Source organism: Mirounga leonina, unplaced genomic scaffold (assembly GCF_011800145.1).
Source record: "Mirounga leonina isolate KUSES-001 unplaced genomic scaffold, KU_Mleo_1.0 Mir_94, whole genome shotgun sequence".
In the NCBI taxonomy this organism is placed as follows: Eukaryota; Metazoa; Chordata; class Mammalia; order Carnivora; family Phocidae; genus Mirounga; species Mirounga leonina.
Genome location: NW_023270855.1, coordinates 46,212,294 through 46,237,100, shown reverse-complemented (window position 1 = coordinate 46,237,100; position 24,807 = coordinate 46,212,294). Strand labels below are relative to the sequence as shown.

Sequence of the window (24,807 nt, the reverse complement as noted above, 5' to 3'; positions counted from 1 at the left end):
AGGTCCCCTCCATTGCGTCCAGCCAGAGAGCGAGTTTGAGGACCAGCTGAGCGCTGGGGGCTTAAGGGGGCTCCCGGGAATGTGGGATCTTTAAATGTAGGCGGGGCTTGCGGGGTCGCCGGGGGCGGTGCCAACCCGGGCTCGACCAATCGGCGGCTTCGCCCGCGTCGCGCCGCCCCCTCCTCTCCCGGCCCGGGCGGGCGCTCGCCCCCGGCCGGGCCCGTGGACAGGGCGGCGGGGGATGCACCCGCCGCCGCCCCCGGCCCGGCCGCCTCCGGGCCGCGCGTCCGCCGTCTGCTGCCCGCCCCGTCTGCGGCCCCGGCCCCCACGCGAGGGTCTGCGGCCGCGCGGGACCTTCTCCCCTCCAGCCTCTTCTGCCCGTGGGAGCCGAGCCCTGCAGGTACGGGGTGGGACGGACGGGAGCGCCCAAGGAGGGAGGCACGTCCCGAAGGGGGACGCGGTTCAGGACAGGGGCCAGGACAGAGGTCTCCGTAGGGTCTGGCACCCAAGGGACACAGAGAGGAGGGAATGTATATATGTGCACTGCCTGAGTGAGTGGAGATTCACAGACCCCCCATTCCGGAGGGGGAAGGTACTGGGTTCACTTTGGCGGGGGTAGAGCAGTGAGTCTCCAAACTCCATAGATACGGTGGGGAGAGCTCTTGGGGTGAAGGCAGTGACCTGGGACTGACTTGGGAATAGGAGGGAGGAGACCCTCACCACGGCTGCCTAGATTCTGCCGTCAGGGTCGCCCCTGCAGGGCCAGGGAGCCGGGTCTCCCAGCTGTCCCTGGACAGAGGTTGGGGTACCCCAGACAGGGCACTGCCTTGGCTGTCCTGGAGGGCAGGGCTGCAGATGTGAGTGCTGTAGGCTGGGGGCCAAATGGGAGATGCTGATGGAGATGGGTCAGAGCGGAGGGTGCTGTTGGAGGCAGCCATGGGGAGAGCCGGGCAGGCTAATTGCACCCTGCTGACTGCTGGCAGGTTCTTGACTGGTGGTGATGGGGGCGGGGGTGCGCCCAAGGGATTTGGGCAGTCCGTGCCTTACTGTACCCACTTCCGGGCAGCTCAAGGCTGGGAGAGCAAGTGGATCCTGTTCACCCTGCAGAGCTAGGGCCAGAAGAGTGCTGGTGGGTGGGGTGTCTTGGGGTCCTTACCCACCCCCCACAGGGACACACGCCCCACAGCTTACCCACACATCCTGGAAGATTCCGCCATGTGATGCTCTGGCCATGGTTCCTAGAAGTGGTGGGGTGGGCATTTCACCCCAAAGGGGCTCTGCCTTGGAGACTGACAGGCAGGGGGCACCTTCTTGCCCAGCTCTGAAGGACGGAGTGCGGCACTGGGCAACAGCGCCGCCAGAAGCGTACCGCGACCGCGCGAAGAGCATTTTCTGCGTGAGATCTCACTTCCATCCTGGCCGCTGACCTGCTGCGGGGGGCACAGAGTCTTCCCTTTACTGAAGAGGCAGCTGAGGAGAGGGCAGTGACTTCATCCCGGCTAGGACGCCCAGGGTCCCTCCCAGGCCGCCACTGCACCAACTCGTCATTTGTGAAAGGGCTCACTCGAGGACCTTTGGGGTCTGGCCAGTTTATATTTCTGTTGGGTGGGAAGCCTTGGAGGAGCCAGCTGCCCTGTTCCCTGCCACCTGCCTACCTCCTCCGACTCCTCAGGAGTCCACCTGGGGGCCCCCTGCCCTGTGTGGCTCACAAGATTCCCACAGCGTCTCTTGGGATGGTGTGAAAGCGGGGGCTCAGCTCATCCTCCCATCCCAGCCTTCAGTGAACAGAGGTCTCATGCCCCAGACATGTTAGGTGGTTTTGGCGATTCCAGGGACCCTGAAAACCAGATGCAGCTCAACAGCGTGTTTCGAACCTTTTAGAACTCATTGGCAAACCCACGGCCTTCACCCAGAAAAACACACCCTTCCGTAGACATCTAAACCTTGGCCAGAGTTTCAGAGAGGCTCCTGGTTCTTTGGGAATTTCTGAGGGGCCCAGGGACCCCAGCTTGAGGCCCAGTTGCAGTGGGGGAGGGGAAGGCAGACCTGGGAAGGTGTGGGGTCTCTTGTCCCCTGGGCCCTCTGGTCCCACCTAGACCGCAGAAGCTGCCCCCTTTTATGGAATCTCAGGCAGGCCACTCTGTCCTTCTGTGTCCTCTGAGATCACGGAAAGGGTCAGGCACCCACCATGCCTGTGTCTCGAGCTCTGTGGTCCTTCAAGGGCAGGGCCGGCTGGCTCCCTTTCCAGATGGTGGCTTGTCAAGAGGGAAGTTGGCAGATCCTGCCACCCACTGCCCCCCAGATGGCACCAACTTAGTTCTTGCCCTTCCTGGCTTTTTGACCTTGGGCAAGGTGCTAAACCTCTCTGAGCCTGTGTCCCATCTGTGAAATGGGAGCAGGATTGCCACCTGCCTCACTGAGTGGCAATGGGGATTAAGTGTGATAATTCTGATAAAGAGCTCAATAAAGCCCACAATAAGCGCTAGGTATACATTAACATCATGAGCCCCGGGAAGCCCCCGCCTCCCTCCCTCCCAGAGGCCACCTGTACCCATCCCCCCAACCCCTCCCTGCCCAGGGCACCTTAGGACCAGGCCGCCAGGCAAGGAGGAGCATGGCGGACACACGGCTGAATTTGGCCTGTGCGTCGGGCGGCTGAGTCACATCCCCAAATTGCATCTTCATCAGTGCGTTTCGGAAGGTCGTTTGCAGCACCCCCACGCTCTCCAGGCTCTGTCTGCCAGGCCACTTGCCTCTCCTGCCTGTGCCCCTGAGCCCCGAGTGAGGACCTTCTGCACTCTCAGGAGAGATGGTAGGAGTGGTGCCTGGGGTTTCCTCATCTCCTGGATGAGAACAGGGTCTGGGGTTGCTGCGTGTGTCCCGGTGACAAGCTCTCAGCCCCACCTAGCAGCTGATGGCCCTCTGCGTGGCAAGCAGGGGCCCTAGCCCAGGAGGAGAGTGGCACCTGAGTGTTCGTGAAGGTGGAGTGAGAGATCAGGGCCAAGGTCAGCCTTATAAACTGAAGTACTGGGCCTGCAGGAGACCAGCCTGTGTAAACCACGAGGCGTTCGACCTGTGCGCACCAGGCGTCATCAGCAGAAGCCTCAGGCCGCAGGTGGCCACGGCTTGGTTGATGTAATGGCTGGGAGTGGCGAGGCAAGGGGCACATTCTGATGCTCATGAGGTCACTGCCGTGGAAGGAATGTTTCTTGTGCTCCTACTCTGTGCTGGAACCAGCATCTGGGAAATGTCGTGGGTGGGACAGATGCTGTCTGGGGAGAGGCCAGACAAGGGGCTCAGGAGGTCCCGCGGTGCATGCGGTGGATCCCTGGCCAAGGTGGCCCGTGCCCTGCCTGGTAGCATGGCTCGTCTTGGCCCGTCCTGGTGTGACATTTTCCGTATCTGTCCCCCATAGATTGTGGTTTCTAGGCTGGGGAAGCATCCTGTGTGTACACATAGCTCTCTCTCCTGGGCCTGGTACGTAGGGGCCCACAGCGCATGCCAGCCTGGCCTTTTCAAAGGCGACAGCACTTGTTGGGGGAATCTCACAAGGCGGCCCAGTCTAGAATCTGCCCTATAAGGAGATGGCCCCTTTATAGCACAGTGCCTCAGTTTCCCTAGCTATAAAACTGGACCCCCTTCTTGGGGGCATTGTGAGGATGGAGGAGAAAATTTGTGGGAAGGCCAGAGCCTGGCACGTAGTAGATGTTCACTAAACATCAGCTTGTGGGAGGGGGAGATGGTGGGGTGGGAGTGCAGGGGAGGGTCTAGCAAGTTGTGACCCCAGAGGCGAGACTCCAGGCAGCCTCATCATATATGTGTTACTGTCATCAGCGTCCTGGCTCTCAAACATGATGCCAGAGGACACTGCCCTATCCAAGGGCAGAATTCAAGGATATCGGGGTGATCAGTCTGCTCCTTGGTAGCCTGGTGGGGAAACTGAGGCTGGCCTAAGGTCACAGGGCTGGGCTGAGCACATCTCCTAAGACCCTATAGAATCAATTCTGGGATCTTAGAGCTGAATACTAGGTTGCCACACTGGTCATGGAATCTCTTTGGAGATCACAGACCTCCTTCCACCCAGGCAGGAGGGACCGGGGGTCTCTAAGTGGTCTCATAGCCACAGCCATGGTCCTAATATTCCCACACTGATGTGTGTTCAGGCTTTTGGACAGCTCTAGGGCAGGAACTGGAGGCTCAGTAGGGTGAGATTAACTTGTCCAAGAGCCTGAAGGTCAGGAGGAGTCAAGCCTGGATTGGAACCACCTCCTGACCACACACTTACACAGCCTTTGGCCCTCCCCGGCAAACCTGCTGGCAAATTCCATCTCCAGACATTCAGAAGTATTTACTGAGCGTCAGCTGTGTGCTGGGCATTGTTCTAGGTGCCCGGAGACAGAACATCAGTGGGCAAAGTTTCGGTAAGAGGGTGTTCTAAGCAGAGGGCACAGCAGGTGCAAAGGCCCCAGGCAGGACCAGGCTTGTCCAGATCTGGTGATGGGGATGCTTATGTGGCTGGAAGGGAATGACTCTGGGGAGAGGGAGAAGGCTGAGGTGGGTAGGAGCCAGACCACAGAGGACCTCATGGCCCCAGTGAGGACTTTGGTTTTTATGCAACGGCACTCAGGAGCCTTGGGAGGCTTTTCAAGCAGGGGAGGAATGTAGGCTGACTCGGGATGGCCAAGCTGCGTGTCAGCCACTCTGAGTTCATGGCTTTCTGAGGCTCACAGTGTTCTGGGGTGGTGGCAATGGTTCATGGCCCTCTGGTCAGTTGGCCAGGCCCTGCCATGACTGTGTCCCTTATGCCCTCAGGTCAGTGCAGGAGCCCAGTCTCTGAGCCATGCTGGGCCCCGGGCGGCCTACAGCGAGCCCAAGCCCGGCACCCACATAGCCATGAACAGCCACAGCCACGTCCACAGCCATAATGGCTGCGGGGGGCGGCCGCTGGGCAGTGGGCCGGGTGCCCTGGGCAGAGACCCTTCAGAGCCCGAGGCCGGCCACGCCCCCCAGCCCCCACATGGCCCGAGCCTCCAGGTGGTGGTGGCCAAGGGCGAGCCAGCCCAGCCCTCACCTGGCAGTCCCCGGGGGCAGCACCAGGACCAGGAAGATGAGGAAGACGATGAAGAGGATGAGGCAGGCAGGAGGAGGGACTCAGGGAAGACCCCGAACGTCGGCCACCGCCTGGGCCACCGGCGGGCACTCTTTGAGAAGCGGAAACGCCTCAGCGACTACGCCCTCATCTTCGGCATGTTCGGCATCGTTGTGATGGTGACCGAGACGGAGCTGTCCTGGGGGGTCTACACCAAGGTAGGCACGGCCCTTCCCCACAGCACCCCAGGGGGGCCCCTCTAGGCCCACCTGGCTCCCCCACCACCCCTTGCGCATGGGATTAGGGACCACATTGGCCGCAGGAGAAGCAGGTGGAGGATGCTGGGGGTGGGGGGCCCTAGAGGCCGGGGATGGGAAACTGGGCTTCCCACTGCACCCACCTCCTGGGGGTAGCAGGCAGGCTGCACATGGGGGAGTTAGGCTCCAGCCCACTCCTTCTGCCCTTGCACCAAGAGGTCACACCCTGGCTTAAGGTGGGGGAGGGGGGGCTGTCCCCCAGGCCGGGCCTGGGACAGGAGAGCACCAAAGAAGGCCTGGGCGACAGAGCCTGGAAAGAGCCTCTCCTTCTGAGAGTGGTTGGGCTGGGTTATGAGCCTGGCTATGTGTCCCCTCATGCCACCCGAGGATGTGTGAGGACAGAGAGAGATCAGGGCATATCATCCTGTAAACTATGAAACAGTGAAGGTGGATGAGGCCATATAAACTGTGAATTCCTGTGCCTACATGAGGCCAGGCCTCATAAATTGCCACATGGTAGGCCTTTAGGAGGCCAGGCCTTATACGCTGCGAAGTATAGGCCAGCCTTGCCATCACTCCAGGCCTAAGGAGTAAGGACAGGAGCATGGCTTCCTGAGTGGACAGCCCAGGTGGGGGGTCAGGAGGGCTGCCCATCCCCCAACATCCTTGTCCTCCAGCCCTCTGCTCTCTCTCTCTGCCCAGGAGTCCCTGTACTCATTTGCACTCAAATGCCTCATCAGCCTCTCTACGGTCATCCTGCTGGGCCTGGTCGTCCTCTACCACGCCCGGGAGATCCAGGTCAGTGCCCAGCTGGCCTGGGCAGCTCCCCTCCCCATGCCCCAGAGACCCCCCTCCACGCCAGCCACCTGGGACCCTAGCCCCCTAAAACATAAAAGGACCAATAGCGTCTTTCTAGAAAAAAGGAAAAAAGACCTCTGTGAAGACACACCCTTTAGATCACTCCAAATTTCTTTGGAATGCCTATGTTTTACTTTTCATTGATTATTTGGAAAAAAAAAAAGAAGAAGAACAGTGAGGGAGCTGGAGATGAGCTGGGGTCTTCTGAGGTTTGGCAGCCTTGGAAACCAGTGTTTATAACACCAGGCTTCTGTTCCTATTTGATCAGACCCTGCATTTGAAAGGTTTATTACATGTCAGAGAGTTTGTTCTCCTACTTCGGGAGTTAATTGAAACCTCGGTGGGCCCCAGAGAGCCCAGCTCAGGCAGCCTGGGCATGTTGGACACCTGTGCCCACAGCAGGCAGAGGTCACCTGCAGCTGGTACCAGGGCCTGGGGATGCCAAAGGCTATCAGGTCTGGCTCCAAAGTCTGGCCTCTGGCCTCTGGCCTCTGACCTCAAGGAGACATGGTCTGGCGGGAGATGGGTGTAGGAAAATCCTGCCTGGGTTGCACCACCCGTAGACATCCCTGGGGACACCCAGGGTCTGGCACGAAGGAAGGGCCCTGGACGTGGCTGGGGGCAGGGGAGGGGACAGTGAAACGTGAGCTGGAAGGAAGCAGTTCTTAAGGTACAGCAGCTGGGGACTCTTGGTTTTGGCTCAGGTCATGATCTCAGGGTTGTGAGATCAAGCCCAAGTTGGACTCCATGCTCAGCTCAACACCGAGTCTGCTTGAGATTCTTTCCCCCTCCATCCCCCTCTGCCCCACCCCCTGCTCATGGGTGTGCACATCCGTGCGCGCTCTCTCTCAAATAAATAAATAAATAAATAAAATCTTTAAAACAAAAACAAAAAATGAAGCACTGTGTGAGTGTGCTTGGGCTGCCATAACAAAGCCCCACAGCCAAGGGGCTTAAACAACAGAAACATATTCTCACAGTTCTGGGGCTAGAAGTCCAAGGTCAGGTGCTGGCAGGGTTGCTTTCTGCTGAGGCCCCTCTCCTAGGCTTGTAGGCAGCCGCCTTCTCCCTGTGTCCTCTCCACTCTCTCTGTGTGTGCCCATCTGTGGCCCTCTTAAGAGGACACCAGTCCTGTAGGATCAGGGCCCCTCCTTGATGACCCCATTTAACTTTAATTCTTTAAAGGCTCTCTCTCCAAATACAGTCACAATGGGAGTTAGGGCTTCCACTTACGAATTTTGAGGGACAGTCTAGAACACTCCACCCACCGGCCCATCCCCCAAGTTCCTGTCCTCCTCCCAAGCAAAGGGCATTTACTGCATCCCAACAGCCCACAGAGTCTTACTCCATCCCAGCACCAGCTCCAGGTCGCAAGACTCCGTTAAGTATCAGTTACGGGTAAGACTAAGGCTCACTTCCTCTCCAGCCGAGAGCCAGACAAGTCATTGTCTCCCAAAATACAGGGCTGGGACAGGAATAGGCGAGACATTCCCATTCCTAAAGAGAAATCCGAAAGAAGAAAAGGTGCCAGGTGCTGAGCATGTCAAAGAGTTAGCAAGGCAAATTCCATCAGATTTGCTCAAGAATAATCCTCTTGGGCTCAGTGCTCCAGCTTCCGAGCCCACTGGGGTGGCCGCGTTGCCCCCTTGGCTCTGGGTGGTGACCTTTTGTGACTGCCTTCTTCGATTCAGCATGTTTATGAGGTTCTTCCACGTTGTAGCAAGTATCAGAGCTCATCCCCGCCCCCTTTTTTTTTTTTAAGATTTCATTCATTCATTTGAGAGAAAGCACAAGAGGGGAGAGGGTCAAAGGGAGAAGCAGACTCCTGCTGAACAGGGATCCTGATGTGGGGCTGGATCCCAGGACTCTGGGATCATGCTCTGGAGCTGAAGGCAGACGCTTAACCATCTGAGCCACCCAGGCACCCCTCCCCCCCCTTTTAAAAAAGATTTTATTTATTTGAGAGAGAGAGTGGGGGGAGAGGAAGAGAAAGATTCTCAAGCAGACCTCACATCCAGGACAGAGCCTGGTGCAGGGCTCGATCTCACCACCCGAGGTCATGACCTGAACCGAAATCAAGAGTCGTACACTTAACCAACTGAGCCATCCAGGCGCCCCCCAGAGGGCTGAATAATGTTCCATTGTATGGAAGGACCCCGTTTTGGTTTTCCATTCATCCATAGAAGGACACCTGGGTTGTTCCCACTTGCCACAATTGTTCGCCTACAGGGCTTTGTTCCAATGCCTGTTTTCATCTCTCTTGCGTTATATACCTAGGAGTGAGCTGGCTGGGTCATTGGTGACTCTGTTTTCCTTTTTCGGGAGCGCCCGTCCCCCATTTAACTGGAATTGTGGCTAACCCCGCGAGCTAGGGAGTTTCGCATCCAAGGCCATGTTTCTTGCAAAAGCCACGCGGGGCGGGGCGGGGGGGCGGCCTCGGGCTGGGGTCTCATCGCGGGGGCGCGCGCTCGAGTGCGAGCCCCACCACCGCCCGCCCTCCGCAGCTGTTCATGGTGGACAACGGGGCAGACGACTGGCGCATCGCCATGACGTGCGAGCGCGTCTTCCTCATCTCTCTGGAGCTCGCCGTGTGCGCCATCCACCCGGTGCCCGGCCACTACCGCTTCACGTGGACCGCGCGGCTGGCCTTCACGTACGCGCCGTCGGCGGCCGAGGCCGACGTGGACGTGCTGCTGTCCGTGCCCATGTTCCTGCGCCTCTACCTGCTGGGCCGCGTGATGCTACTGCACAGCAAGATATTCACAGACGCTTCCAGCCGCAGCATCGGCGCCCTCAACAAGATCACCTTCAACACACGCTTCGTCATGAAGACGCTCATGACCATCTGCCCGGGCACCGTGCTGCTCGTCTTCAGCATCTCCTCCTGGATCATCGCCGCCTGGACCGTGCGAGTCTGTGAGAGGTACGCCCCCCGCCCCTGGCGCCCGCCGCGCCCACCCGTGGCTCCAGAGCCCCAGGGCTCCCCCGGCCATCACCCCCCCACCCCCCCACCCATGGGATATCCACCCCCTACCCCCACTTCCTGGCCTCAGTGACCATCCCTCGAGCGCAGCCCCCTCATCCCCGGGACTCCAGCCTGGCGTGCCCCACCCCCACCCCCACCCCCACCCACACCCCTCTGGGACACCGGCCCTCTCCCCCAGGGAGGGGGGTCTTGTGCTCCTTTCTCTGCTCCTCGGCTGCCAGCAGCCGACCTCTGACCTCTGGCCCGGGGAAAGTGGGGGCAGCAGGAGCAGGATGGCCCCCGTCTGCCTGTTTTCCCCCACAGTTTAACCTGCTCTCCTTCTCCCCTCTGCCCGCCCCACCGGACTGTAGGGAAAACATGTGAGTCCTACCCTTGGCCGAGCTGTGTGCACAGAGCTGCTGCCGTCCTGCCCGCCAGGAATTTAAGATTAGCTGCCGCAAGGGGAGGGCACAGGGAGGTGAGGCGGGGTGGTCGTGACCAACCCCGAGTCCCAGCAGGGCCGGGGCAGGCAAGTTTGGGGTCGGGCGGAGGACAGCGGGAGGCAGGCTGCTCTCGGGCCGTGTGCACTGGGCACCCTGGAGGGCCTTGTGTCCAAGGTTTGGGAGGGTTTTGTTTGGACAGCTGACCTTGGGGGACTGGGACATCCCCTCCCAAGAGTTGACTGGGTCTGGGGTAAATAAAAACTGGCCCAGCCTTTAGTACCTCTCCCTGCCCGGGGTTTGTTCTGAACAGCCCTGGAAAGGTGTGGGCCATCAAACCAGTTTACAGATGAGGAAACGGAGACTCTGGGGCAAAGGGACATTCCTGAGGCCTGATTCCTGGGCGGCTCTGGAGACCCGCAGGGTGCTTCAGGAAAAGGAGGGTCCCCACTGGGCCTCTCAGGGCGTGGGAGTGCCTTGCCTGGGAAGGAGCCTCTTCTACCTCATGCCTTGCTGGGGAAGGCCCTGGAGGGGTCTGTGGCACGTGGTGCTGGGACTGGGCTTCCTGGGGGGTCTCTGGGCTGGACCTGCCCCCCAGGACCCCAGTCTTCACCCCTTTATGCCTCTCTCCATGGCTCCTGCCTCAGCCTGATGTGGGGCTCATGGCGGAGAGGCCCCAGCTCTTGCTGTCATCGAGGCCTACCATCTCGGGACCCAACAGGGTCTCCTTGGACCCCTGATGTACCCCCATGCCGGTACCCACAGCCAATCCCCCACCCTGTTGGGGGGGTCAGGATTGTGGTCTGGGAAGTGAGAGAGGGCACCCCTCATCAGGCATCCTTGAGGTGCAGTCTGGGTCACTGCAGGGGTCCCCGGGTTGGGGCAGGGAACGGGGCAGGACCGGGGGGGCAGCCAATCCTAAATTCTGAGCCCTATGATGCTGCTTGCAAGCCCCCTCGCCTGCCTCGCTCCGCCCCTGCGGCTCTGGCCCACCCCCACCCTGCCTCCCGCATGCCCCCCACTCCCTGGTCCTAGGTAGTTCTGGGTGGTCCTGCGGCCCCCACCACAGCTCCAGCCAGGCCTGGGGCTCCCCCACCCACTGCTGGGGGGCCTCCCTCTTCTCTTGTCCCCTGGGTGTGGGATGCTGGTTGACCGAGAGGTGGAGACCAGGGTAACCTGGGGCTCAGGCGCCTCAGTGAAAGATAGGATTCAGTCCCAGGTCCCCCTCACCCAGCAAGCAGACTGCAGCCCAGGCAGAGGGCCCTGGAGTGGCATCCGGCACCCAGGGGTGGGCAGGGACTCCCAAACACCAGACCTGCTGGGAAGGGCTCCATCCGCCTTCGGGGCCTCTGTCATCTCCCCCTCTCCAGCCCTCCCCACCAGCTTCCCCTGTCCTGCCCACCACCTCTGTGCCACCTCAATTGACCTCTAACCTTGAAGTCCCCCCCCCCCCCCCCGCTGTCAGGGCCTGAGGCCTGGGAAGGAGTCCGTCACCTGGAAAGGGCTCCCTGAGCTGGAGGGGTTTTGCAGGCTGGGGGCTGGGCTAGAGCAGAACCCTTGAGCTGACTCCGCAGACCCCCAGCCTGGGCTGACCATTGGTAGAACTTGTTTGTAGCCCACGTGACCAGGTTCACAGGGTTGGCTATGATCAGGGACAAAACCCTGTCCCTTGGGGCCCCCCATACCAAAAGGTTAGCCCCAGGCCTCCCCACAGTGTCAAGCTGCCCCCTCCCTCCTCACTCCCAAGCAAACCCCAGGCCCGCATTGGGGTAATGGGTGCTGCCCCAAACATAATGACTTCCCTTTTTCTCCCAAGTCCTGCAATACTGCAGTCCTCCAGCCTCCTGGGTCCCCCAGTGGTCCTCTTCCCCCCATGGGGCCTTGCTGGCTGGGGAAGTTCTTCCCGGTGTCTGACCTGAATCCTTACCTCTACTCCCTGCCGCTTCTGGTGCCCGTGGCCACCTGTGTCTGCGTCTGTCTGTGTGTCTGTCTTTGGGAGGGGGATCGTGTGTACACGTGTGGACATACCCTCACTTGGCCAGCTCTGCCCCATAACAAGGGCCGGGGAGGGCACACATCCTGGGCAGTAGCTCAGGGTGGGGGTGAAGGGAGAAGATTGGAAGGGATGCTGGGAGGAGGGCGTGGGTGCCATCTGCCCCATGGTACTCTTGGGAAGATGCTAACCAGGCCGCTCTCCCTGGCCCACAGTAGTGCCTTTATTACTTTGAGCCCTCAGAGGGATCAGCTTCTTGCAGTCCAGGTCCCCGCATGGCCAGGTGGACCTGGGGCCCTGGTGTCCTGGTGCTTCCTGCCCCAGGGGGATGATGAACTCAGAGAGACCCGTGTGGACCGACTGGGCCTTCCCTGGCTCCCCTCAGGTACCACGACAAGCAGGAAGTGACCAGCAACTTTTTGGGGGCCATGTGGCTCATCTCCATCACCTTCCTCTCCATCGGCTATGGTGACATGGTGCCTCACACCTACTGCGGGAAGGGCGTGTGCCTGCTCACTGGCATCATGGTAAGGGCAAGGGCCCTTGCATACCCCCTGCTGGTGGGGAGCTCACCCCATTGCGAGCTATAATGCATCAGAGTTCCTCCTTGTGTCATCCTGCCCCTTCACCGCCCCCCCACCCTTACCTCTGCCATGACTCAGAATCGCACCCTTGGGCTTCCTGGGGGCATCTCTTCTTGGTTCCTTCCAGCCCTAGGTATGGAGCTCCTGTGGTACCCACGGGGTTAGATGCTGTGGCCCACTCTTAGCACAGAGTTTTCTTTGCCTTTTATTCTCTGCAACCTGCTAAATTCACAGCCCTTGGGTCCAGGGCTAGGGGCTTGATGCTTCCATGCCTCAGTTTCCCCCGCTGTAACCAGTGCCCACTTCTGCTCATTGTAAGGTTCCAGTCTGTTCCTTTATATAAAATACCTAGAATCATGAATGCTGTGGACAGCCAGTCAACACCCTCTGGGTTGTGCATCACAGCCCAGTTCCCCATCCTTGCCTGACGACTGGGGTATCCCAAGCACCCCACTGAGCCCTGATGGTGTGAAGTTTGTCTCATGTGACTCAGTAGACCCTGGCAGCACCCCATCTCCCCCAAAGACTTCTCAAGGCCATCTGTGAGTGTGGGCCGCCTTTGATATGGAGCACCTTCTTTCCCTGATTCCATCCTCAGTTTTCCTGTTCATCCCTTCCTTCTGGAAGCTTCTTTCTCCAAACTTCCATCTCCTTCACAAATGCTTTTCCGTGTTTTGGATTATGAATTGTTGGGTGCACGGTCCCCTACTCCTCTCCCCAATGCCCAGTTAATAACATGTTCAGTTGTGAAAATCAATGAACACCAGTAGGCCATAGAAGCCAACCTGATCCCACCCTCAGGGTTCACCCCAGGCCACTCCTTGGAGTGTATCCTTCCTTATCTCTGCACAGAGAGATGCATTTGTTCTTGCGAAAACAAGACCCCATCCCCACAACAGTGTCCTTTCCTACTGCAGACGGGAGGGCTTCTCGCAGTGGCTGTACCCATCCTGTTTCGTGGCTTGTAGACTGCTCAGTTGTCACTATCCCCCGAGGCCCGTGGCTCTGTCCCCTCTTCACCCCTCATCCCCTCTAAGCCATTTGGGCATAAGCCAGGGGTCCTTGATCTCTTCCTCCCCCCGCCAGGGCTCCCTTCCCCTGGCCAAGCTGACATGGCCCCTGTCTTGTGAAATGGCATCACACCGATTTGTTTACGTTATTTTGCAAGAGGGGGAAAGGGGAAAGATCGGCCACAGTCCAACCCCCACAACAAGCAGATGAACTTTGCAAAATGAGCAAAGAAAAGTATTCGGGCAAGGTGAGGTCAAACCCAGAAAGCCCAAGCCAAAATGGAAGAAAAGCTGAGTTCCATTCTCTGGGACCTGGCTCCTTCCAGAAAATGAGATCTGTGTGTGGCCCGCAAATCTTGCTAGCTGCCCTCGCACCTGGCGCACACACGAGCAGTCACACTTGGGTCGGTCTCCAGCTCTCCTGTCTTTCTTTCTTTGAGAGAAGAAAGAGAGAGCACGAACAGGGAGAGGAGCAGAGGGAGAGGGACAAGCAGACTCCGCACTGAGCACGGAGCCCAACACAGGGCTTGATCCCAGGACCCCGAGATCATGACCTGAGCCGAAATGAAGAGTCAGTCACTTAACTGACTGCGCCACCCAGGTGCCCCGGTCTCGAGCCCTTCTGTTAGCTCTCTCCTCTTCCACCCTTGCCCAAGTGTGTCCCCTCCCGGTCACTGCCCCTCCCAGTATCTCAGCAACCATGCATTTGCCTGTTCTTGCACTTCAGGGCATCCCAGTGTGGCCCCTCTGAGCCCGGCATCTTTGGCCGGACATGGTTTCCATGCTCTTATGCAGAGCCGGCAGATGACCTTTTTTCCCACATGCATAGTATTCCATGTGGAGGCTTCCAGCACTTTTCTTTGCCCCAGTGGACAGGGCTTTTTCCAAGATCGGACCCCAGGAACCCATGACCGGGTTTTCTCAGAGGGTGACCTTGTGCCCATCCCGCCCAGGTTGGGCATGTGGCCATCCGGACCTGCCCAGGACCATCCGATGGTGTCCCTGGCCCTTGCCCACCCCTCCCCATAAGTGTTTCCTTCCATCCCTAAGAACAACTGAACTACAGCCCAGCACCCCCCACCCCGGCCCCCCGCCCCCCAAGCCCCAGGGGCTGAGCCCAGCCTCTCCCTCCTTCCTTCTTAGAGGTAGCAGCCTGGCAGGTAAGGCACCAGGAATAGACTTTGGTGCAGTTGGGGACCACCTGGCCTCACCTGCTCCTGCCACCTGCCTTGGGCACTTCTGGAGCTGATGACACCTCCTGGGTGTTCTAGGCTCCCTGGCCCCTGCTTCGTGGTGGCAGACCCTCCCCATGTCACTTTTTGCTGCCCCCCTCCACCTGTCAGCCCTCTCCTCTCTCTTGGGTCCTCACTCCTGCCCTTCTGTCACCCCTAGGCTGCTCCCCAGTAGACAAGTGAGTCCTCTCTGACCTCTTTCACTAGCCAGGAGGTCTGGCTGCCATTTAGGGCATCCTGGGGAACGTGGTTGCATCAAGCAGGGAGCCTGCCATGGGAGAGGCACCCTCCCCTCCACTTCCTCACCTCCTGGGACCTCCACCTTGCTTCTTCCTACCTGCAAATGCCACCCCCGCCAGGCAGTCAGCCTGACCCTTCCCTCACGCTGCCTTCTTCCTGCCAGCTGACCCCTACCGTGAGTGTAGAAAGACATGTCCTCTGGGTCTCTGTCCCCAGCACCCAGACCCCAAAGCCTTGATGGAAATGCTTCCAAATTCTCCCTCCTCCATGGTCATCAGTGCTGAATTTACCTGCAGATCCTTCCTTTTCTTCTCCCTTTCTTGTCTCTGAGCCTCAATTTCCCCCTCTGCCCAGCGGGGATAAGAATGGTCCTACCTCCCAGGGCTCTTGGGGGTCAAATGAGACATTTGATGGTAAGCAGGTAGGGCCGGGAGTCAGTGACCTCAACAGGTGGGATCTGCCAGCTCTGTGGGCTTGGAGGGTAAAGGTGAGGGTGGAATCAGGGCAGGCTTCCCGGAGGAGGGAGGGTGTCCTGCCTGTGGCCTGGGACCTACATGAGGCAGGACACTGATGTGTTCCCCACCCTCCACATGCAGGGGGCGGGCTGCACAGCGCTCGTGGTGGCCGTGGTGGCCCGGAAACTGGAGCTCACCAAGGCAGAGAAGCACGTGCACAACTTCATGATGGACACACAGCTCACCAAGCGGGTAAAGACGTGCATCACAGCCACTTCCTTTCCCAGTCATCAAGGGCAGACCCTCCCCACCTTACTTCTGTACACAGTGGGCATGTCCACAAGCCCACAGGTCACTGCACTGCCTCGTGCTCTGCCGCCCATGCGAATGTTCATGAGCCACGCACAGAGACAGGGCAGTGGCCCCGGGTGTCCACCCATGTGCCCAGTCATCGGCCCACCCTGAGCCACACAGCAAGAGGCAGGCATTTTAGGGCCAGTCAGCCAGATACAATCTATGAGCTGTCTGACCTTGGCTGGTCAACCTCTCTGTGCCTCAGTTTCCCCTTGTATAAAGTGAGAGAGATACCAGCATGTGCAAATTCACTGATTTTAACATTTGCAAGGTGTATAGGAAGGGTCTGGCCCATGCTGAATGATATAAATGAAATGCACACACACACACAGACCCAGAGAGCACAGATGTGGACATGTAAACATGGCCTCACCTTACACGTCCAGGACCCCAGAGGGGCATGTCCAGGAGTTTCTAAGAGTTTCTGGAAGTTTCCAGAACCTTCTGCAGTTTTGTGCCTACCTTGAGAAACTGTTCTTTTTCTGGGCCCAGGTAAAAAATGCCGCTGCTAACGTTCTCAGGGAGACGTGGCTCATCTACAAACACACCAGGCTGGTGAAGAAGCCAGACCACGCCCGGGTTCGGAAACACCAGCGTAAGTTCCTCCAAGCCATCCATCAGTAAGTCCAGCACCTTTCCCGCTCACGTTTCTGTGTCCACCTGGTGCAGAGGCAGCTGTGGTCCTCGGGAGGAGGCTATGGGCCAGGCCAGACAGCTCAGCATGGCCTCGTCATGGCCCCTCCCATTCTGGGTGGTCAGTTGTCTGGGGCTTGCAGCCTCTGTGCTGGGTGGGATGGTGGGATGGTCAGAAGGAGGCAGGTGATGGGCCCAGAACTTGTCTAGGGCAATCACCTTTGATAAGTCAGGCAACTCAGGGGCACCTGGGTGGCTCAGTCAGTTAAGCATTTGCCTTCGGCTCAGGTCATGATCTCAGGGTCCGGGATCAAGCCCTGTGTCGGGCTCCTCACTCAGCAGGGAGTCTGCTTGTCCCTCTTCCCTTCCCCCACTTGTGCTCTCTCTCTCTCTCTCAAATAAATGAAGTCCTAAAAAAAGAAAAAGAAAAGTCTGGCAGTCCACCCAACATAAATGGCAAGAAGCATATTTTATTCTCCAAAATAGCCAAAATTATCTTACCTTTTAGATATTAAGCAATTTCCCTTTTTTGCTTTGGCTGCTAGGAAGCTCAGAATTTACTTTGTGTCCTGATCCATGTGATCAAGTGGGGTAATTAGAAATTACTTGATTTTCTCTGTTGCCCCTTTGTCCTGAGAATTTTTTAATCAAGTTAGTTCTCATCCCTCACTGCTCACTGGAATCACCCACAGGGCTTTAAAAATCCTACAGGCTGCACCCAACACCAGTTACAGCAGAGTCTGCGATGCACCCTGGGCTTAAGTTTAAGTTCCTCCAGTGAGTCCAGTGAACAGCTGGAGTTGGCAAACTTTACCTGTAAGGGCCAGAGAGTAAATATTTGAGGCTTTTTGGACCAGACAGTCTGTCGCAACTACTCTGCTGTTGTAGCAGGAATGCGGTAAAGAGGAGTGGGTGGACCATGCTCTAATAAAACTTTATTTTCCCCAACAGGCAGCTGGCCAGATTTGGGCTGGGCCAGGCTCTAATATGCCACTCACTGTCCACTAGAAATATCATGTAAACCACTATATAATTTTAAATTTTCTAGTAGCCACATTTAAAAAAAGGTAAAAGAAAACAAGTTACAAAGATTTTAATATATTCATTCAATATATTATAAATATTATTTTAATACGATCAATATAAAAATCATTAATGAGATATTTTAGAAAGCTTTCAACACTAAATCTTCAAAGTCTATTGTGTATTTTACATTTATAGTCCATTTGTATTCGGACCAGCCACATTTCAAGTGCTTAGTTGCCACATACAGGATGGATGGAACATGGGGTGCCTGGCTGGCTCAGTTGGTTAAGTGTCTGCCTTTGGCTCAGGTCATGATCCCAGGGTCAGTCCTGGGATCGAGTCCCTCATCAGGCTCCTTGCTCAGCGGGGAGCCTGCTTTTCTCCCTCTGCCTGTGGTTTCCCCTGATTGTGCTCTCTCTCTCTCTCTCAAATAAATAAAGTCTTTTAAAAAAAAAAAATAAAATAAAACGGACAGTCTGATCAGTGTTAACATGTATATACCCTTGAAACAATTACCACAGGCAAGATAAAAAACAGGTCCATTGCCCCCAGAGTTTCCGGGGGCTCTTAACTGTCTGTCTTTTAGCTAGAGAGTTTAGTCCATTTATATTTATTGTGTTTACTGTTATAATTGGATTGGTTTCGAATGATAACAGTCTCTACTTCACAAGACTGCAGGGAGATCTAAATGGGATGATAGGCAGGAATGCCTGGCATAGTCCCTGATAACACACGGTAGCCCCCCAAGCCCTGCTCCTGCGTCTGCCCCCACCATCTAAAAAGCGGGGAGAGGAGCTGGTACCACACCTACTCAACCTCACTGTGTCCGGGTCTTAGTCCTACCTCCTCACAAGACCCCAAGGCCCTTGAGGACAGAGATCCCTCCTTGTTGACCCCCCTACAGTTGTTCACCAACCACTGGGTCCCAGTCTGCTGTCTGCCACCTAACTGTGGGGCCTGGGCAAGTGACTGTGCTATTCCAAGCTTCATTTTCTTATCTCTAAAGTGGAGACACTGGTAATTAATGTGCCTTTCCTCCAGGGATGAAATATGGATCGAACACAGTTGGGGACTCAACCATGCATACCTGCCATACAGTATTTTTTACACATGGGAAATAGCGATGTTGTCATTACTGCCCTTCATACATTCACTTGTTATTGCACCAGCATTTCCTATGCCAGCTGGTGTGCCAGGCATGGGGGACACAGACGCGGCCCTGCCCTGGACTTTGCCCCAAGGAATGTTCCAGAAGTTTATTGGGGGAAAGTGGGAGGATGGGACTTGGGAAGAGCCAAGTCTATGGAAGAAGGCACCTGCTCTGTGAGTTACTTGTGTCCCTTTGTTCTGGGGCGGGACTGTCCCACTCTTATTTATTGATTTATCTATCTATCCATCTATTTATTTATTTTAAGGTTTTATTTTTAAGTAATCTACTCCCAACATGGGACTTGAACTCAGGACCCCAAGATTAAGGGTCGCACACTCCCCCAACTGAGCGAGCCGGGTGCCCCTCACTCATCTTTAGGTCCCCTCTAAACCTACTCCCTTCCCAGCAACAAAACAAAACAAAAAAACAAGATGCCCTGTAAAGCTGAGGAAATCAAAGAAGTTTGAACTAGGGCCTGAAGTGTGGATGGGATTTGGTTACGAAACCAAAAGGTGGGCAGGCATACCAAGGATTGTCACAGTCTGGGCAATAGTGGAAAGGTAGGAATGAGCATGGCGCCAGGGAGACTGGAGGTCTGATACACAGGCATGAGGGAGCCCAGGCATGTTCTTGAGCTGGGGAGTCTCCATGATGGGAGCACTGTATGAGCAGCCAGTGAAAAGGAAGAAATGGTCTCAGGATGGATTGAGGAGCACAGCATGTGTTTGGAGAGTGTATGGATTTGCTAAGGATACTGGAGCAAAGTACCACAACCTGGGTTATTTAAAACAAGAGAATTTATTTTTTAAAATTATTATTATTTTTAAGATTTTACTTATTTATTTGACAGAGATGGAGACAGTGAGAGAGGGAACACAAGCAGGGGGAGTGGGAGAGGGAGAAGCAGGCTTCCCGTGGAGCGGGGATCATGACCTGAGCCGAAGGCAGGCGCTTAACCACTGAGCCACCCAGGTGCCCCTAAATTATTATTTTTCAAGATTTTATTTATTTATTTATTTGACAGAGAGAGAGAGCAAGCAGGGGGAGGGGCAGAGGGAAAGGGAGAAGCAAACTCCCTGCTGAGCAGAGACCCTGATGAGGGGCTCCATCCTAGGACCCCAGAATCACAGCCTGAGCTGAAGGCAGATGCTTAACCAACTGAGCCACCCAGGCGCCCCAATTACGATCTCACTGTTCCAGAGGCCAGAAGTCCAAAACCAAAGAGTTGGCAAGGCCGTTTTCCCTCTGAAGGCACTAGGGGAAGATCTGTTCCAGGCCTTTCCTAGCTTCTGGGAGCCTCAGGTGGTCCTTGGCTTCCGGATATATTGCTCCAGTCCCCCATCTTCACATGGCCTTCCCCCTGTGTCTTCACATCATCCTCCCTCTGTGCATGTCTGTGTCCAAATTTCCCCCTTTTTATAAGGATGCCAGTCATATTGCATTAGGGCCTACCCCAAGACCTCATTTTAACTTGGTTAGTTCTAGAAAGACCCTGTTTCCAAATAAGGTCACATTCTGAGGTACTGGGGGGTTGGACTTCAATATATCTTTTTGCGGGAACACTGTTCAACACATAACATGGAGGTTGCAAAGAGGTCAAGACTGACTTCCCTGGGAAAGGCACCCCGGAGCTCGGCAGGCCTCAACTTCCAGTCAGGGCAGCCTCAGACCTCCAGGGCTGGGGGTGTTTGTACCCACCGTTTCTCCAGACGGAGGGCTGGGTCCTACCAGGGGTCCTAGTACCCAGCATAGATGGGCCCTGAGGGGCCTCCCCGAGCATCTATCACATGTGGGCACGCAGGGATTGAGTTTGGACCAGTGAGGAGGAGTCCTACCTGGAACTGTTTCCCTGGGCTGGTTTCACTACACCAGGGATGGAGATGAGGGTCAAGGACACTCCATGGCCAACTCCCCACCCCCCTACAGCTGTTGGGAGGCCAAGGTGCGAAGGCTGAGTGGCAGGTACAGGTACTGTACTGCTGGAGGGCCGGTGGGCACGGCTTTGCCTCTCCGCGCCTCGTTACCCCCCCTTGGGAAACAGCATGGGCATAGTTCTCTGGACTAAATGCCACCTTTGGGGCCAGGTGCCTGGCACACACTAGGATACAGCAGGCCCACAGGCTGAAATCAGCTGCATTGCTGGGGGGCACTGTGGAGGGAGGGGAAGAGAAGAGATGCATCCCCAAGGGGCTAGCATGGCCCCCGCAGCCACCCAGGGCCCCCAGCCTGGTCCTGGGGTTGTGCGGGTGGGAGGCGGGCAGGGCTGGGCACGTGCCACCCAGCTGCACTGAGGTTAAAATTGCCTTGTGATTTCTCTCTGCTCTGCCGGGTCCCGCCAGAGCTCAGAAGTAAGTCTCTTCCTGGGGGTGAGGGGTGCATGGTGGTCACGGCGCAGGGCACAGGCCCAGGGCAGCTTTCATGGAGCACTACCCCTGGCCTCAGGTTGTAGCCAGGGCTTGTATTCACCCTGCAGATTTGTGCAGTCTTCACTTAGGCCGGGGGCCAGGGTGGGGGGGGTCCAAGTTCCCCGGGACATCCTGAATCAGGCCATGTGGACATGGCTAGAAGGGGGACACTGTGGGAGGTGGCTTAGCCACCCCCCAGGCCTTGCCACCCGATGTGTGATGGGAGGGAACGGGCTGCATGGGGCCCGACCCTAACTCCCACCCCATCCCCCCCCCGCACGTCTCGCAAGGCGACCCCGGGTGAGGTGGGTGCATGAAAGACCCCACTCCCCCTGAAGCCTCCACCCACAACCCCACCCACCCACCTGTCCCCCAGGCTCCGGAGTGTGAAGATTGAGCAGGGGAAGCTGAATGACCAGGCCAACACTCTCGCCGACCTGGCCAAGGTGAGCAGGGTGGGGCTGGGCGGGGTGTCTGCTCAGGCCAGCAGAGGCTGCTCAGGCCCCCACGGCAGGAGAAGAACTGAGCCCACCTCCTGCCAGGGGAGGAATAGTGGTGGTGCCTATCGGACAGACAGCTAACGCGGGCAAGGGATGCGAAGCAGGCAGGAACCAGCCTCCGGGGGAGACAGGCGCTGTCTGCAAGAGTCCGGAGGTTCTGAATATAAGAGAGATGCTAGGAATCTACCCCTGCATGTTGACCACTTTTTAACTTTGGCAGCTCTTTTATTTAAAAAAAAAAAAAAAAAAGTATCTAATAAAATAGCTTTCATCAGAATATCTAATTAGTGGGTGAAACTGGTGAAGTGTCCTTTTGTTTTAGGCGTATCTACATACAGGCTCTAAAATTGAAGAGAAAAACGAAATTCTTTTGCTATGGATATAAATTCAAATTATAGAATCAGCAGAAAGCTTATTTATGCAGCAATTAAACATCTCTTAGGAAATTAAAGTTGGTTGCAAGAGCTAAGACCAGTTTATGTTACAAACTAATCTCTCTGTTGGTTTTATTATCAAGCCTGACCCCATTTCCCACTTTTTATTCATCCACTAAAGATGGGACAGTTGACCCAACTTCAGTCAGGCAGGCTCTTAGAATATTCGTCCCACTATTCCGAGCTCCCTTCTGAGCAGCGGCCTACCTTTCACAAGTAGTTCACGCATGAACTCTGCTCACTGGCTCCATCCCCTAATCAGTTAATTAGTCTGAGGTTCATTTAATATTATCTTTGGAAGATGTTAAGTCCTATTCTCCTTCTTATACCCAGAGCGTTTTGAACTCATTCTTTTCATCATTATCAAGAGAATGCAGTATAATATTAACCTACATAAATTTAATTTGGAAAGAAACATTATAGAGGGGAAAAAAAATATTTTAGACCCCTGAAGAAATCACTCAGTTGGTAGTAGAAAGAACATAATCCTAAGAGATATAGAAACCCTTGCCAAGCTAATTTGATGTCCTATGAGATTATAGCTAGAAATACATATGAAATGCCTTTGAAAAACTCAGGTACTAATTATTATAATTTGGATTATCCATATCGCTCTTCCTTCCATTAGCATAGATAATTGAAGTTTGAATTTTTCAAAGTTATTTAAACCTTGCAATCATAGTAGTAGTATGCCCCTCTCAGAGTACATTTAACAAAGCCTGCTTTGAAGTCAGGCTTTAACTGGATGGGATTATATGGGTTCCTAATTTCTAAAATTTAACAAGGGTAAAATGTTTTCCAGCATTAAACTTTAATGCGCTCCTACCCAAGATTGCTGATTTAATTTGTGTATCTCTGACAAAAGTACAAGGTGTATTCTAAGTTTTGAAGAATTTAAACCGCAGGCCAGAAAAAAATCATCAGAGGCTGGATGCCTCCAGATGTTACCCTCTGGCCCTGGGGACTGTGGGTAAGAGGGGCCCCAAGGTGTGTGTTCGCCCTGGGGCTGGGGCGCGTGGGCCAGTAACGAGACATGGTGGGGGTCACCACTGAGGCTCAGGCACGGAGGCTGGAGGGGAGAGGCCAGGGGTGGAATGCAGCAAGATGCTGTGGTAGGTGCCTCGTCCTGTCCCCCTCCCATGGAGCGAGGGGGTGGGGACTCTTTCTCCATCTCAGCATCCATCTTCCCATCTCAGGCCTCGGGGTGCTGAGCCGCTGTCTGCCTGGGGGTCTGGTCAACACCTAGTTGAGGTTAGAGATAGAGGAACGATGTTCTACCGCCACCTGGTGGCAAGATTGGGCACTGCACCCAGGTCTGTCTGAGTGGCCAGCCTTCCGAACTTCCTGGGCCCCTGGGGGACAGTGGCAGAACCAGTTCCTGCTTGCTGGGTGGTGGGGAGCAGTCGAGGTGGTGGGGGTACCCCATCGCCTACTGCAACAGTAATTGTGGCTGCTAGGCTCCCCAGTCTGTGATTGGGTCAGATCCCTGGCGTGGTCACTGCCCCCCCTCTCCCCGCTGACCCTGTCCCCTCCCCAGTCTACTGTGGGGTGCAGGAGGGCAGTTCACAAACTGAGCCTCCTCCCCAGCCTGGAGCAGCGTCAGCCCAGAACCTGCCCCTCTCCCCCACCCCGCAGCTCTGTAGGCCGTGGTTCCCCTGGGTGAAGGCAGCACCCAAGAAGACCACCCTTTGGCTTCATGTGCCTGCTGGCCAGTTCATCCCCTCAGGGCGGCTCCGGCCACATCCACCCCAGGACCTCCCCCAACCTTCCCCAGGCCTGCTGGCCCCCAGCCTGGCATTCAAGATCTCTCTCTCCTCTTGCCTCTTCTCCTACCATTCCCTGGGGTGCGGCAAGAGACCTGTGGGCTTAGGGTGTCCTCACAGCTGTCTCCCACTTGGGTCCCTATTAGTGGGCTCCCACCAACTGGGGCTGGTCACCCATCTCTCTCTGTGTCTGTCCCTCTCTCTCATTTGGCCTCTCCTTTCTCTCCCACTCTGTCTCTGGCAGACCCAGAATGTCCTGTACGACCTCATGTCCGAGCTGCACGCCCAGCACGAGGAGCTTGAGGCCCGCCTGGCTGCCCTTGAAAGCCGCCTGGATGCACTGGGCACCTCCCTGCAGGCCCTGCCCGGCCTCATCGCCCAAGCCATACGCCCGCCCCCACCACCCCTGCCTCCCCGGCCTGGCCCCGGACCCCTGGACCAGGCAGCCCGGAGCCCCCCATGCCAGTGGCCACCCGTGGCCGCTTCAGACTGCGGGTGACAACCCTGCCCACCACCAGACCCCTCAATCTTGGCCATCGTGTGGCCGCCACCTCCACGCCATCCAGGAAGCCCTGTACAGTGGCGCCTCTTGGAGTTCAAGGAGCCGAAGCTGAGTTGGGCTGAGTGGCCCAGGGCCCTCCCCACCCAGACTGTCTGGGCAGAAGACAGGGCCGGACCGCAGGCGAGGGCAGGGGTGGGCCACCGCCCGCTTCCTCCCTGATTGGAGCCGGGCGGGGAGCCAGGAGCTTCCTTTGGTCCCCTGGCCCCCCCGACTCTCCCCAGGCCCCTGGTGGGCATGGATCAACCAGGAGAGGGGTCCTTGCCAGTTCTGAATAAAGCAGGACCCACCCAGTTGCTGCCTGTTTTGCGTAACTATGGGAGCTCATAATCACAACATGGGAGGTGACTCCCAGGGCTCAGAACAAATGTGGGGGTCTAGCTGAGCCCGTCCCATGACTATTCTAGCCTGGTAGCCCTCCAAGCCTGAGCTCAGTTGGGTACACCTGAGGACGTCAGCATTCTCCTAACAGGCATTGACAGCCCTGGCCTGCAGGAGGCAGCAGATCCGGGAGACCTCCTTCGCTTCCCATTCTAGCAGCCGACTTTGCTGGAGCATCCAGTGTGGGCCAAGCTCCAGGGGGACCATGGTCCAGTGGGGAAGGTGACATGAGTAAGGAGGACCATTCAGTCTTCGCTGGACATACGTTGAACACTTGCCCTATACAGGGGACATAATGTAAATTACCACAATTCTTCACCAGAACCTGACTAGGGTAGGATGGGGAAACTGAGGGTCAGAGAAGTGAAGCCACCTGCCTGGGCTCCAGAACAGGGTGGGGGTTGGCGGGGAGGCAGGATTCAAACTCCAGCCCATAGGCCAAAGTGAAGAACCTGGACTTGGGGGAGGGTATAGTGTGA

At 56.5% G+C, this 24,807-nt stretch overlaps 1 protein-coding gene across 2 annotated transcripts; it reads left to right on the top strand.

Moving 5' to 3' along the window:
* The first annotated feature begins 266 nt into the window (after positions 1–266).
* KCNN1 (potassium calcium-activated channel subfamily N member 1) lies at positions 267–24,223 on the top strand. 2 transcript variants are annotated; one of them, XM_034997131.1, is made up of 10 exons: positions 267–400; positions 4,813–5,307; positions 6,049–6,144; positions 8,709–9,127; positions 9,541–9,549; positions 11,988–12,129; positions 15,265–15,375; positions 15,970–16,097; positions 21,068–21,137; positions 23,633–24,223. In XM_034997131.1, the coding sequence occupies exons 2-10, from the start codon at positions 4,894–4,896 to the stop codon at positions 23,885–23,887; spliced, it is 1,644 nt and encodes a 547-aa protein (XP_034853022.1). In that variant the 5' UTR covers positions 267–400; positions 4,813–4,893; the 3' UTR covers positions 23,888–24,223. The 2 variants fall into 2 exon arrangements, with proteins under 2 accessions (XP_034853022.1, XP_034853023.1); XM_034997132.1 differs by lacking the exon at positions 9,541–9,549.
* The last annotated feature ends 584 nt before the right edge of the window (positions 24,224–24,807 follow it).

Excerpts from the sequence above, each read along its gene's own strand:
- KCNN1 (XM_034997131.1), top strand. The coding sequence starts at position 4,894 with ATGAACAGCCACAGCCACGTCCACAGCCATAATGGCTGCGGGGGGCGG. Across the intron at positions 12,130-15,264 it reads GCCTGCTCACTGGCATCATG|GGGGCGGGCTGCACAGCGCT; the intron begins GTAAGGGCAAGG and ends CTCCACATGCAG. Across the intron at positions 16,098-21,067 it reads TTCCTCCAAGCCATCCATCA|GCTCCGGAGTGTGAAGATTG; the intron begins GTAAGTCCAGCA and ends CCTGTCCCCCAG.